Source organism: Heliconius melpomene, chromosome 20 (genome assembly GCF_056956725.1).
Source record: "Heliconius melpomene rosina isolate 202511_hmr_F chromosome 20, ASM5695672v1, whole genome shotgun sequence".
NCBI classification, from domain to species: Eukaryota; Metazoa; Arthropoda; class Insecta; order Lepidoptera; family Nymphalidae; genus Heliconius; species Heliconius melpomene.
This window is the reverse complement of record NC_140408.1, coordinates 15035552-15050159: the sequence shown is the minus strand read 5'-3', so window position 1 is coordinate 15050159 and position 14608 is coordinate 15035552. Positions and strand designations below refer to the sequence as shown.

The window sequence follows — 14608 nt, the reverse complement described above, 5'->3', positions numbered from 1 at the left end:
GGATAGATAAAACTCTTTATTGCATACGTAAACAAACACATAACTAATTAGTAAGACAGAAGACATAGAGTAGCATGCAAGGGCGACCTTATCAGTATTAGTGATCTCTTACAGGTAACCTTAACTAACATAAACTTACGATAGAGCAGTATTTATCGGTAGTGCATAAGTAATAAAGAGCGATATGGATACAAATAAATAACATAATAATTTTTGATATATTCTTCTCTTCTTCTTCCTGGCATTAATCCCGGCTATTACCGGGGTCTGCCTTCCTACTTAACCTACTTCACTTTGCACGATCTTTTGCGTCCTCGGTGGTTAGACCATTGGCTCTCATGTCCTGCATCACGACATCCAACCAGCGCTTCCTTGGGCGTCCAGGAGGTCGCGCCCCAGGAACTTGTATAGCAAGGCACTTGTGTCCGACATAGTTCTTAGGCCGGCGCGTAACGTGGCCAAACCATCTCAAGCGACGCTCTTGGAGCTTATCCGCTACGTCACGGACCCCAAGACTACCTCGAATGAATGTCTTGCGTATGCGGTCAGACCGCGTTACGCCGCACATCCACCTCAGCATCTTCATTTCCGTGACGTGAAGCTCCTGAGTGTGCCGAGATAGTGCTGGCCAACATTCGCTGCCGTATAAAAGAACCGGTCGGACGATGCTCTTGTATATCAGCCCCTTGAGCTTGGGCGGTATTCTGCGGTCGCAGACCACACCAGTGACCTCCCGCCATTTGGCCCAGGCAGCGCTTATCCGGCCATGGACATCGTGGTCGATGCCTCCAGACTCGTGCATAACGGATCCAAGGTACCTGAACTTCTCCGACTTAACGGCTGGCTCAGGACCTATAAGGATGGTGCTCGAGTCCCGGCTCCCGCAGGTCATATACTCTGTCTTCGACACATTTAGTTTAAGACCGCCGTTCTCAAGCGTACCCTTCCAGAGGTTCACTTTACGCTCCAGCGTCAGTCGGTTCTCGGCAATGAGTGCTATGTCGTCGGCATACATCATCAGCCATGAAGGCTGGTCCTGGATGTGAGCCGAGACAGTATCGAGCACTACATTGAATAAGAACGGACTAAGAGCCGAGCCCTGGTGAACCCCCACTGTAATCGGGAAGGGTCTAGTGTCGCCAACAGCAGTCCTAACCATAGAAGCGGAATCGTGGTACATGCCCCGGATAATCTCAATATAGGCCTTAGGGATCCCTTTGGATCGCAATGCCCACCAGATACACTGACGAGGCACACAGTCAAAGGCCTTCTGCAGATCTAAAAAGGCCACGTGCAGAGCTCTCCTTTTTTCCCTGTATGCCTCCATCAAAGTTCTGAGGGCGAAAATGGCGTCCATGGTGCCCGATCCTGGCTGAAATCCATATTGAGACTCAGGGACAGTACACTCTCGGCGGAGCCTGAGGTCGATCATGCGCTCGAAGAGCTTCATGGTATACTCATAAGCTTAATGCCCCTATAACTACCACAATCTTGAACACTGCCCCTTCCCTTGTAAATAGGGGTAATAAAGCTAAGCCACCACTGATGCGGCATCTTACCAGTGTTCAAGATATGGTTAAAAAGGTCAGTAAGCATGAGTACACCAAGAGAGCCCAACGATTTCCACGCTTCGATCGGAATGTCGTCAGGTCCCACCGCTTTTCCGTTCTTCATGCGTCGAAGGCAATTACGTGTTTCGTCTAGGGTTATTGGGGCAATAAGTCCGAGGTTAGGCGGTGGGTCGTGATGAAGACTGCATGGGTGCTGAGTATTCAGCAACTCCTGGAAGTAGCTTCTCCACCTCTCCTTCACAGAGTCATGATTACAGAGCAGCGTGCCCTGGGAATCTCTGACGCAAAGACATTTTGCGATATCTTGCGTCACTTTATCCCGGGAACGTGCCAGTTTGTAAATGAGCTTCTGCCCCTCCACAGTTTCAAGTTTATCATACAATGGTGACAAACTCTCACTGCGGGCTCTGGCTACAGCTCTTTTACTGGCACGTTTAGCTACTGTGTACTCCAGTCTGTCTTCAGGAGAGTTGGATTCCTGCCACTTCTTAAAGGCAGCCTTCTTTTCACGAGTCACCTCCTGGACCTCGTCATTCCACCACCATGTCTCCTTGTCGATGACACGTCCTCCCCTAGAAACGCCAAGAACTCGCCTGCCTGCCGCAATGATTGCCGACTGAGCCCGATCCCAAGCCTCCTGAGCAGTCTCGGTGTTAGTCGAAAGATTATGACTTTTCACCTCTGCCAGGAAGTCGGTCTGCATCGGTCCATTCAGCAACCACCACTTGATGCGAGGCCTACGTTTCTCGGCTACTTTCTTCTTCGGAGTGACGTTAAAGTCCATGACAAGAAGACGATGTTGGGCCGTTAGGCTTTCGCCTGGAATGACCTTACAGTTAGTTACCCTGATGATAAGGTGCTGAGAATTCTTTTGGAAGAACGTATTCACGACGGCCAGATCGCAATACAGGTTCTCAGAATGTTTTCTCCCTCTGCATTGCGAAGACCGTGCCCAAAACCCCCGTGAACACGTTCATACGGCTCAGCAGCCTTACCGACGTGCCCGTTCAAGTCCCCCCCCAACTAAGACCACTTCGGTACACGGCACAGCAAGTAGCACCCCTTCATACTGCTCCCAGAATGTCTCCTTTTCGGCCGCGCTACATCCCGCCTGGGGAGCATAGGCACTGATTAAGTTTGTGATAACGCCCTCAATCAGTACCCTCACTCGCATCAAGCGGTCGGAGCGACGGTCAACTTCAAGGAGCCCATTCTGAAGCTCTTCAGAAAGCACTACCGCTACACCGTTTCTACCCGAAGGTGACCCAGTGTATATAAGCCGGTAACCCTGTCCGATGTTACGGGACTTATTGCCCTTCCAGCGTGTTTCCTGGAGGAAGGCACACTGGACCCGACGTCTCATGAGTACATCTGCGAGTTCCCTGCATCGTCCGGTCAGAGAGCCAATATTCCACGTTGCAAAGCGGAGTTTCCGGCTGCGTACTAGCGTCTTTAGCCGTGCCCGTACATGACACGGTAGCCCTTGCCCACTTGTCGCAGGTGTAGGGCGATGTGCCTGCGCGTCGTTTTGCGGCGACGCCCTAGCCGTACCCAGTCTTTTGCTTTTTCGGTCCATTTATGTGGCGGTTGGCGGTTTTTAAATGGAGCGACTGCCGTCTGACCTCCAAAACCCCTTTGTGGGGAAAAACCGAGGGAAGAGGAAAATAGAAGGGGTAGGATAGGTAAAAGGAGGGAGCTAAGGAAAAGAGGAGGGGAAGGGGGGGAGTTAGGACACCATTCTTACGGACTGGATGAGGATGTAAGAGTGGCGGCTCGAGGATCCGGGGTCGCGTACCCGTATGCCCACAAACAAATATCGGACAGATATTAGTCAGGACATCCTCTGCTGGTACTGGTAATTTTTGATATATTATACATAGACAATACTTATATTACATATACAAATTATAGTATATACAAGAGGGTACATAAAATAATTATACATGTTAGATAATTAATAAAATAAATATTTTATATATATACACACAATATACATATAGATAATAAATACACACATATATACATACACTATAAAGTTTTTTGTTGTGCCAAATAATAACGCTTAAGGGATTTTTTAAAATATACTAATTGATTCTGAATATCTGATATATCGTGGAAGATCATTCTACAAGATAACATTTTTAACACTGAAAGATTCCATATAACCTACACTGTTGCAGGTAGGTTCATCTTTAATTTGTTGTCACTTTTGGAGCGAAGATTGAGCTGAAGCGTGGAATCAGTGCCAAGGAAAGTGATTTAGTTTTTTACTCTTTTATTAATAAGATTACAATTACTGATAGTCCTATCAGTAATTGTAATCTTATTAATATTGACTGGGCCACAGCAGGTATTTATAAGAGTAGGGAGACGATGATATGTTATATTATGAAAAACAGTTTAATAGTGGTGAAGAGTTTAAAGAGTACTTAAAACTCTAAAATTTTTAAAAGAGTTTGCAATATTGCAAAATCCTTATTTATTAAAACTTAAAATCGGAAATAGTAGTAATAAAATTGAAGCCACTTGGAAGGTTATTAATGCCGAGACTGGGAGAACTAGGGTGAAAGACACTAATTTTAAACTTAGTATTGACGGTCACATTGCTGATTCCGATTTGGAAGTGGCCATTGCATTTGAAAAGTTTTTCTCTACTTTCCCAGTCAGTCTAACAAACGATTTAGGTTCTTCCACCCCTATTGCAGATTCGTTAATTAAAGACAATGTTCCCGAATTTTATAATGGTTTCGTTTTCCGTCATGTAAATTATTCAGACATTAGTGTAGCTCTAAATCAATTAGTATGAAAAAGACAGCCGACTTGTGGGGTGTCTCAGTTAATATCATAAATTCTTTAATTGATATTTTGATTCTTGATTTAGTTACAATTTTTAATAGATGTATTGATTGTGGAGTGTTTCCTGATTTGATGAAATATAGTAAAATAACTCCATTGTTTAAATCAGGTAGTACGCAAGACCCCACAAATTTCAGAACAATTTCAGTACTACCTACGTTTAGTAAAATTTTTGAAAAGCTGATGCTCAGTCAGCTTCTTACTTATTTTAATAATAATAAATTACTGCACACAGGTCAATTCGGTTTCACTCGTGGAAGGTCAACATCTGATGCTGGGGTAAAATTATTAGAGAGTGTATTCGGGGCTTGGGAGGAGTCACGTGATACCTTTGGGGTGTTTTGTGACGTATCTAAAGCATTTGATTATGTGCAGCATAAAACTCTTATCAGAAAGCTACACCACTATGGTATAAGAGGCATTGCTTTGGATCTTCTCACTTCTTATTTAAGTGATAGGGTTCGAAATGTAAATGTCAACGGGAAACTATCACACGGGTCACCTGTAGCATTGGGGGTACCACAAGGCTCTATTCTGGGTCCATTTTTGTTCCTTTTGTACATTAAAGACTTACCTCACCTTATGAGAGATATCTGTGAAATGGTATTGTTTGCAGATGATAAGTACTTCAGCTATTTTCACAGCATTATCTTACGGCCTATTACTTTGCGGCAGTGCCGCTGACATAGATACCATTTTTGTGCTCCAGAAACGGGCTGCCCGAGCAGTCTATAAAATGGGTCCACGAGAGTCACTAAGGAAAAAATTCAAAGCCGACAGCGGGGACTCTTCGCTGATCCGGCATATGTGTGACATAACAAAGTCACTATTAGTTATTAAATACTAACACTATATATTGAGTTTTATTGTTTTATTACTAACATATATGGATCATGGGTTGTCCGAATAATAAAGATTTTTTTTTAGATTTTGTTTTCCATTTTTTTTAACTTTTTTGACATGTACAAGTAAATGTTAAGCATTTTTATGGAATAAAGATATTTTGACTTTGACTATGACGTGTGTGGATGTGTGATCACGTGTATGGATGTGATACAAAATGTGTGGATGTGAGATCATATGTATGGATGTGACAGCAAATGTGTAGATGTGAGATCACATGGGTGGATATGAGGTCACGTGTGTGGATATGAGATCACATGTGTAGATGTGAGATCGCGTGTGGGGGTATGAGATAACATGTGTGGATTAGAGATGACAAATGTGGATTTGTGAGACAAATGTGAGAACACATGTGTGGATGTGAGATCACATGTATGGATGTGAGACACATCTGAGATCACATGTGTGGATCTGATTTTTAAAGCTCTTTATACATATTTTAATATATTATAAAGTAAGTATAAGTATATTGATCAATTCTAATATACCATTAAATACAAAAAATGTCACGTGCTTGGTTATTAAATAAAACAACAATACAAGGACAAATACCTTTTATTTAAATGTCATTGTGCATATTTTGGTAAATATAAAAAAATAAGGCAAAAAAACGTAACCGAGCGTGCATTCATAAAGAATCGCAATTCGCGTTTTTCGATGTCCGGAAACGCGACAAGTAAATATTAAAAAAAGGAGCCTACAATATAACAACAATTTTATACATAATTTTTTTTCATTATATTTCAAAAATAACTTTTTGTCTCAATCTTTTTTCTGATAAAACTATGAGACGGAAGCCGTTCGTAGACTAGAATGTTCGAGAATGGTCAGTTGTCGTTAACATATTTAAAAAAACTTACTCTCAGTGTCACAGACAACCGTCCATACATCTCTAAGCAATAACCCAGCTCGTGTCATCCGCGACTTTGACATCTGTCACACCTCTGACTGTCACGGTGACAAATGTCGATGTCGGAAACAGCGAAAGAAACCGCTAATAACTCTTACAGCTATATATGTTTTTTTATTTATTGTTATATTAAATTAGTTATTACATACAGATTTAATCTATTCTAGGCAGAAGGGACTAGAGTTTATGGCGTCTACATAAACGTCACGTACGACGCACACTTGTAATATTACAATTAGGTATGTCGCAAAATTGAAAAAATAATAAGAAAAATATTTAAAAATATATGGATAAATGCTTGTTTCGTCTTAATACATTATTAAGACGAACACCCAACACTCCGCTTTCCACTTTCACTGTAACTGTTATATTACAAGGGTGTTACCATGTCGGAGAGAATTTATTAAGACAACACTTTTCTTTAAGTTATAGAGAATTCTCATATTAAACATATATTGAAAATATTTCAGTAAATTCATTTAATACCAAATAAAAAAAAAGAAAACAGCACATCTCTATTCTCCCCGACACCGTCCACAAACGAGAGAGCCGTGCAACACTAACAACTATATATTTCAATTATAAGAAACATTCTTAAGCATTAAATTGTACAAGTTATTTTAAACTTTCACCACAAAATTTACAATCTTTGATCCTTCCTTATACAAGTCCTATGTGAAAACGACGAATGGCATGCCAAAATACAATGAGAAAGATTTTTTCATAGAAAATAATAAATAACTCATAATAAATCCTTATGCATTTGCATCGGCATTTCAAAATAGAAAAAGAAATTGTATTATATCAATTGTGCGTTTACAATTTTTAAACTACTTTAGCACAATTTTCGATACTAAATAAAACAACTTGACTTGTTCGGCACGCCAGTATCGTTTCATCAATATACAATCTACTGGCAAAGTGGACTAAAGACGAAAACATATTTTTTTGGCCAAAACATAATTTAATTACAAAAAAAGTCCACTTTAACAGTTATTTAATGTCCCCACAAGTTAAGAAACAATAAAATTTTAAAGAACACCATATATAAATATTTTTTTCTCAACATTTTGTTCACAATCAAAAAGTTTCTCAGTCCTGAAGTTTTAGAAACAACTCGATGTAACAATAAAAGTTAGAATTATCGCGACGTTAAACTTAAAAGGAATTTATAATATACAATGTATATTTACAAATTAAGAGAATAAATTTACATGTATACCAATATCCATACAATTGAAAAAAGAACCTATTGTATTTTATTTAGCAAGAAGAGATTAACTGAATGGAAAGTTGGTACAACATGTAAAGTACGATTAATAAGATTATAGAAGAAAATAGAAAAAAGGCACCACAATTTTATAAGAAATCGGCGCACCATTACGACTATCGGTATCATACAAAAAAACAAACACGCTGTATTTGTTTATATAAATAATTATCTTAATATACATTACTATTGAGACAAGTTATGAGAAAAGAAATTTAAACTTTTAGTTCTTTAATATCTTTGAAAATACAGCGGAGACTCGATTATCCGGCCCTATCATGCATGTTCTTTATTATCCGGATGTATGGTAGTCATTTATGTATATCAACCGTGGCCGCCATGAAGTTAGGTTTTCTGAACTTTTGCGCATTGTTCACTCGGTAAAAAAATAATTAAAACTAAGAAAAATCCTAAAATCAAATCTGATCAGCCATCTACAGCTAACTCTAGGGCGGCCACGACTTGTTGACCGTACTAAATATGCAAACGTGTGACGTGTTTTATTGAAAACAATGAGATTTTGAATACATGTATGTATTTTATTTTAGCGATTTGGGTCCAATATTTTATTTAATCTCCTATTCATGCCTTTGTTTATCCGGATGGAAGTACAATAAGTAGTCCGGTTAACCGGGTTACTACTATATATAAAAAAAAACATAGACAGACATACGTTCCCACATCCCAACAGCTACATAATAATTATAATAAGCAATATTTATAATTATCTTAAGCATTAAAATTATTAATAAACAAAAATGAGCATATTCAATAATTCTAACGTTCCGTTCCCTCCCTGTATACAATATTTTTCACATAATTACTTAGAATAGCGTTGTAGCCATAGTATTGTTGTAAATAAAGTGACATAAGTCAAAAAATAAAAAAATATACATTTGAGCACAGCAAGTTGTTATGCAGGTTGATATGGTGAGAAATTACATTTAAAAATTTGTTTTAATAAGTTCTATAAAATCAATGAATAGAGTATTTTTTAAAAAAGAACGAACTACGCTGTATCCTTATTGTTAAGACGGTACTCCGTTGCCCCCACTTTCGAGACATTATGTGTTACATGGAGTAATTATAAGTAACTCATTCCCTTGAGTGAGAAAAACATACATCTTCAAAGTGCAACAAAAAAGTACATTTTTAAAATATTTTTGTATAAGTTAGACCACTTTACTTATAACAGTACAAAAGTCGTAGCAGGTAGCAGGTGAGCTAATATTCACGCCTTTCGCTCAAGTCCAAGCAGATTCGAAGAAATAGCCCAAACTAAGCGAATTACAAAATTTCTATCTATATGAGATCTAGGTTTTTTTTAATTCTCACATTTGGTGACGTCATAAGTCCACAGATAAATAATAGAATATTAAAGTACAATATTCTGCAATTGTGTCTGTGATAAATAATTTTCAAAAGCAGTTTTTAATTATTTTCATACGTATTTTGACACGAGTGCAGAGCTGTGAACCTTTTCTTGGATAGTATTAAAATTTAAACATATTTTTTTCTTTTATTTTTTTTTAAACAACTCAAAATAATACGATTAATTATTTATTATTTTTCTGTATCCATTATATACGTTATTACCATCGTTATCCTAAACAAGGTTAAAAAGAGCCTACGATCCGTCTAAGAAGTAAGCAAGCCAATTTGAACAATTTTTTTACACATTTTCTTTATATAAAAATATTTATCGACTGTTACTTCCTTTTTTTGTCATTGTTACAACAAATTACATCCCAAAAAAAATTGTGATACAAGCACGTAGAAATTAAGGCATTAAAGATATTTTTTGTCGTTTCCAAAAACCTTTTTTCCTAAGTGTAATTTTTTTGGTGATTTTTTCAACAACTTTATATAATGAATTATGAACACTGCGATTAAGTGATAGAACGATCAACGCAGCCTGACTTAAAATTTGCCTTTTCATTTCTTCTCCACTTATCAACCAATATCAACGAATATCAACCAATTCATCGGTTAAACCAATTAAAAACAACTAATATTATAATATTACTCCAATTCTTTATCTCCTGCAAAAAAGCAGAGAGAACATAATATTAAGACATCAATCCTCAATTTTCTAAATAAAAACTCAGTAAGCCAATTAATTGAATACAAACCAATTAATTGAACACAACCCATTAAAACCGATGAATTGAGTGTATTTTGTGAGTGGTTTCCAACCTGGATTCAGTGTCAGGGTGTCACATTGTCTGCTGTCACGTTTCACACCTGACGTTATGTTTGTCTGTTTGTCACACATTCTGTGCTTCGTCACAGTCTGTGCCCAGAGCCTGTGAACAAATAATAACAGAATATACAGGGTGTCCCAGGAGCCAACGATAAAACGAAACCAGGTGATAGACCAAGTCGTGACAGTTATGAGAAAAATATAAAAAAAAATCTTTGTCATGTATTTTTCATATTATATTGATTTTAAAAAATATCGCAAAAACCGACACCCTGTCATGGTTTTTCACGTCCCTGGACTACAAATATTACTCTTTCTTCATTTTTTTTTCTGTAATGTAATCATGAGTAACCCTTCTGTGAATTACAGTTAAAGATTTAAACATATCTGCATCAGTTTTCAATAAAATGTGGTGTTTTTGCCAAACATTAAATTCAAAATATTTACTACACCCAACTTGAACCGACTGTACTATAAAAAAAATGTACTACACTGTTTTTGCAAGTAACTTTAAAAGTTGGCGCATTTAATCTGGATTCCGAAATGGTACGACACTTGCTGGATTCCTTCTTTGTTGAAGAGAGAAAAATCGAAATACACGATAATCGGGATGACGTTCAGCTTTTTGGTATATTTTCCGATACATTCTAGCTGCAGCATTTGCGTTACATAACCATTCTCCATGAATGAAATGCATATTGGCAACGTGTCAAAGACCAAGTATATGGCCTGCGAGAGCCCGGACTCGAGCACTGTTCTTATAAGTCCTGGGCCAGCCCCTAAGTCGGATAAGCGTTGCCTGGGCTAAGTGTTTAGTTTAGGGAGGTGACTGGTGTGGTCTGTGATCGCAGGATACCGTCCAAACTCTTATCCGTCTTATAGAGATCGTGATCGATGCCTTCAGACTCGTGCATGACGGATCCAAGGTACCTGAACTTTTCCAACTTAGGGGATGGGGACCCAGGTCTTATAAGGACAGTGCTCGAGTCCGGGGTCTCGCAGGCGATATACTCGGTCTTTGACACATTGCCAATATGCATTTCATTCATGGAGAATGGTTATGTAACGCAAATGCTGCAGCTAGAATGTATCGGAAAATATACCAAAAAGCTGAACGTCATCCCGATTATCGTGTATTTCGATTTTTCTCTCTTCAACAAAGAAGTAATCCAGCAAGTGTCGTACCATTTCGGAATCCAGATTAAATGCGCCAACTTTTAAAGTTACTTGCAAAAACAGTGTAGTACATTTTTTTTATAGTACAGTCGGTTAAAGTTGGGTGTAGTAAATATTTTGAATTTAATGTTTGGCAAAAACACCACATTTTATTGAAAACTGATGTAGATATGTTTAAATCTTTAAATGTAATTCACAGAAGGGTTACTCATGATTACATTACAGAAAAAAAATGAAGAAAGAGTAATATTTGTAGTCCAGGGACGTGAAAAACCATCACAGGGTGTCGGTTTTTGCGATATTTTTTAAAATCAATATAATATGAAAAATACATGACAAAGATTTTTTTTTATATTTTTCTCATAACTGTCACGACTTGGTCTATCACCTGGTTTCGTTTTATCGTTGGCTCCTGGGACACCCTGTATATTTCCCTTATACTATTTATTGTACCCGTGTTTCTAATGAATCATTATATATATATATATATATATATATATATATATATATATATATATATATATATGTGTGTTCATTTAAATATACATATATGTTTCTATCAAAATAATATTTTTTCTAACTAAATAAAACTAAAGATAAAAAGACAACAATGACATCAATACAAAAAAATCATAACTACTCATATGCAAAAACGGCACATTTTTATTTATATACATGTTCGTAATGTATGCATTTTACATAAATGCAACTGAAAATAATTGAAGCTACTATCACTGTCATACAGATGTAGGTATTAACAAAATATTTATTATATATATTATAACGTTTACCTCGCAAGCAGCGTTTGAAACTGGGCGTGAAAGAAACAAAAGCAAATTATATTTACAAATAATAATATAGTATACTAGCCGACGTGCGCAGTTTCTCCTGCTTATTTGCACCCTTATGGATGAATTCTAATAAACCATGAAGCACGTGTTCAATGAAATATTTGTAAGGGTCTAAATTTAAAATTTTATAAAAATCGGTGTCGATTTAAAAATAAGTCCATACCAACTTTCAACCACTATTTCATTCCTTTAGAGTTAAAATTTTTCAAAATTCCTTCTCGGTGGGAGTCTAGATTACAAAAATAATCATCTGTCCAAACTTCACGTATCTACGCACACCGGTTACGGCGGTGCGTGGGTCTTACTCTTACCTCAGTCAGTGGGAACATGTCCTTTTATATATATGTATAGATAATATAACACTGACTAAACTGACATTTTAATAAAATACAACTTTTTCAAAGTGTTGCATACTTACAATTAGCGGTTACGTCCGCGTGCTCATCGTATGTCACATGCCATGACATATTCTAAGTGCGGGAGCGACTCTAACGTCAGGTACAGTGGGTTATATTAAAACAATTAACGTCAGATGATACACTCTATATAGATAAACAAATACAAATATAAGCATTTTTTCAACTCGAGCCAGTAGTTCCTGAGATTAGAGCGTTCAACCAAAGTAACTCTTCAAGTTTAAAATATCAGTAGATAGGTATATAATTCATTTTTGTTATTACTCAATAAAATTAATTCAAAATAAATAGAAATAAAGAAGTAATGTGTTAATTAATAATTCTTAAATTAAAATTTTGTAAGAAGCCTATGATAGAATTGCAAGCCAAATTCAGAATAAAAAAAGCAAAGCAAACTTTTTCAGTTATAATAACCAACTGACACTTTGATATAAATTTAAATTTGATAAATAGTTGATATTGTTGATATTGTTTTTCTAACATTTATTATCACTTTATAAACACAGGTAATTTCATTAATTCATTCAAATTCATTTCATTAATTAATTTGAACATTAATTCTAACAGTCAATACAGAAATGAGGCCGCACAGTGCTGTAAAATATAATGACACGTCGATCTGCATAGATTGTCACGTTTTTTTTCAAGAAGTATTATGCGGTTAATATTATGTACCGTCCGCCTCTCAACACGCAATCTCTTGAAAATGTTCGTGAAAAGTTAACACTGGGTTATCTCTGCTTACCCTGCTATATCCGAGATACAACGTGAAACTGATAGAAAAAAATAAAAACAATAATCACTCCCCTGAATCAAAATCGAGGGTGGCAGTTCCTTGCCCTCTTAGCTGGATCGGTGCCGCGTTGCCTGACGAGGACGAGGATCTAAAGAGAACTTAACGAGGATCCGGGGGAAAGGGCTAATATATTCTGGCGCAGTTGATAGGAAAATATGAAAAAAAAACCCTACTTACCAACAGCACTATAAACCGGGGCAGGCAGCTCCTCCTTCCCGTCCTTGCTGGGTCTGAAGCGCCTCGCCCTCGCCGCGTTGTGGGGGGGAGGACCGGTGGGAGGAGGTGGCGGAGGAGGGGACCCTGACGATGAGGATGATCCGAGAGGAGGGGGGGAGCCTGTGGTCGCACTGCGGCAGCGGTTAGTTGCGCTGTTGATGGGGAAAATTTATGTATTTAAGTATACTACAGAAACAAATTACATTGATAAATTGACGCGTTATCATCGTTATTTAATTTAAAGTATTTTTAGTACATAACATGAAAATATAATGTATTTCTTTCATCATTTATTTCCCTAAATTTTTAAATACACGAAACATCTGCCATAATATGACGTCATACTGTCTTCTAAACAAAGTATCAACTGATCAACGCAATCTTTACTCACAGGTCAATACCAACTGACGTGACGTCCCTGTTGAGCTAAATTTAACATTTTAATTATAAATAATGATAATGAATGTATACCATTTTATCCATACCTATATTATAAATTCAAAAGTAACTCTGTCTGTCTGTCTGTCTTTTACGCAATCAAGCCCAAACCGCTAATTTCATTGTGATAAAATACTCGGGATGAACATAGGATACTTTTTTTCTCATATTTGTAATATTTTCGATATATACTAATATGTAGAAGGAAGAGATTAGAACAGATATTATATTTTCTTAGATGTTTAATGATTAGCTTTAATATTGTTATCTGTAGCAACTGTTTATAACATGACTGGCTGTGTTCATGTAAAAAAGACAATGTGTCAACACATTTGTATAGCGTCAGAGGAAATGATCGAAAAGACACTAATTGTTGATTATTGTAGAATTACCATTGACTGACTTATGTTTATAAGACTGCAACTTGACTTTTATTAGACCAGTGAAGTAATTTGATCAATAACGCGGAGGCTTATGCCTTGAGTAGAGCGTGATAGTCTGGGATCCGACCGTTGAATCCTGCATAAACGAGTTTTCTTAATTAAACCTATATTAATGAATAATACATGATTAGTAGAACAGATTACACCTGGGTGCCTGGAAGAATCCTGCCGCAATCACTTTTAATTACATTTTTTCGTAACTCGTTTTTGGAGAAAATTGCACCCATACGTTTTTTATATGAATCGCACATCATTTGAAAGATAATCGCATAAGGAATTGGAAAATTAAGGGTTGCCAGCTCTCAGTCTGCCGCAAGTCTAGGGTTGCCTGGTTTAAACATGTCACTAAATGTTAATAATTTGCACTCATGTGTTTTTTTAATGAATTATATATCAAATTAAAGCTTATTTTTTTCTGAACACTATAAAACAGGGTTGCCTGGAAAATTCCTGCCGCAAACAGGGGTTGCCAGCGTTTGAAATATTTTATTCCGGTTCCGTTTGACTATCAGAATAGACGATGAAATGCGCGGTCTGCCTTATGTTTTAAAGTAAAATA

At 37.1% G+C, this 14608-nt stretch overlaps 1 protein-coding gene across 5 annotated transcripts in view; it reads right to left on the bottom strand.

Annotated features, from left to right (window-relative positions):
- Positions 1 to 5869: 5869 nt before the first annotated feature.
- Positions 5870 to 14608, bottom strand: part of Asator (tau-tubulin kinase asator) — a 75789-nt gene continuing 67050 nt past the window's right edge. For 3 of the 5 annotated variants that reach the window (XM_085203996.1, XM_085203997.1, XM_085204001.1), the window contains 3 exons: positions 13130 to 13320; positions 11681 to 11700; positions 5870 to 9816 (listed from right to left, as the gene is read on the bottom strand). In XM_085203996.1, the coding sequence (XP_085060122.1) occupies positions 9778 to 9816; positions 11681 to 11700; positions 13130 to 13320 (250 nt within the window). In that variant the 3' untranslated portion in view covers positions 5870 to 9777. The remainder of the gene's footprint in view (positions 9817 to 11680; positions 11701 to 13129; positions 13321 to 14608) is intronic. The other 2 variants (XM_085203999.1, XM_085204000.1) reach the window with 1 other exon arrangement.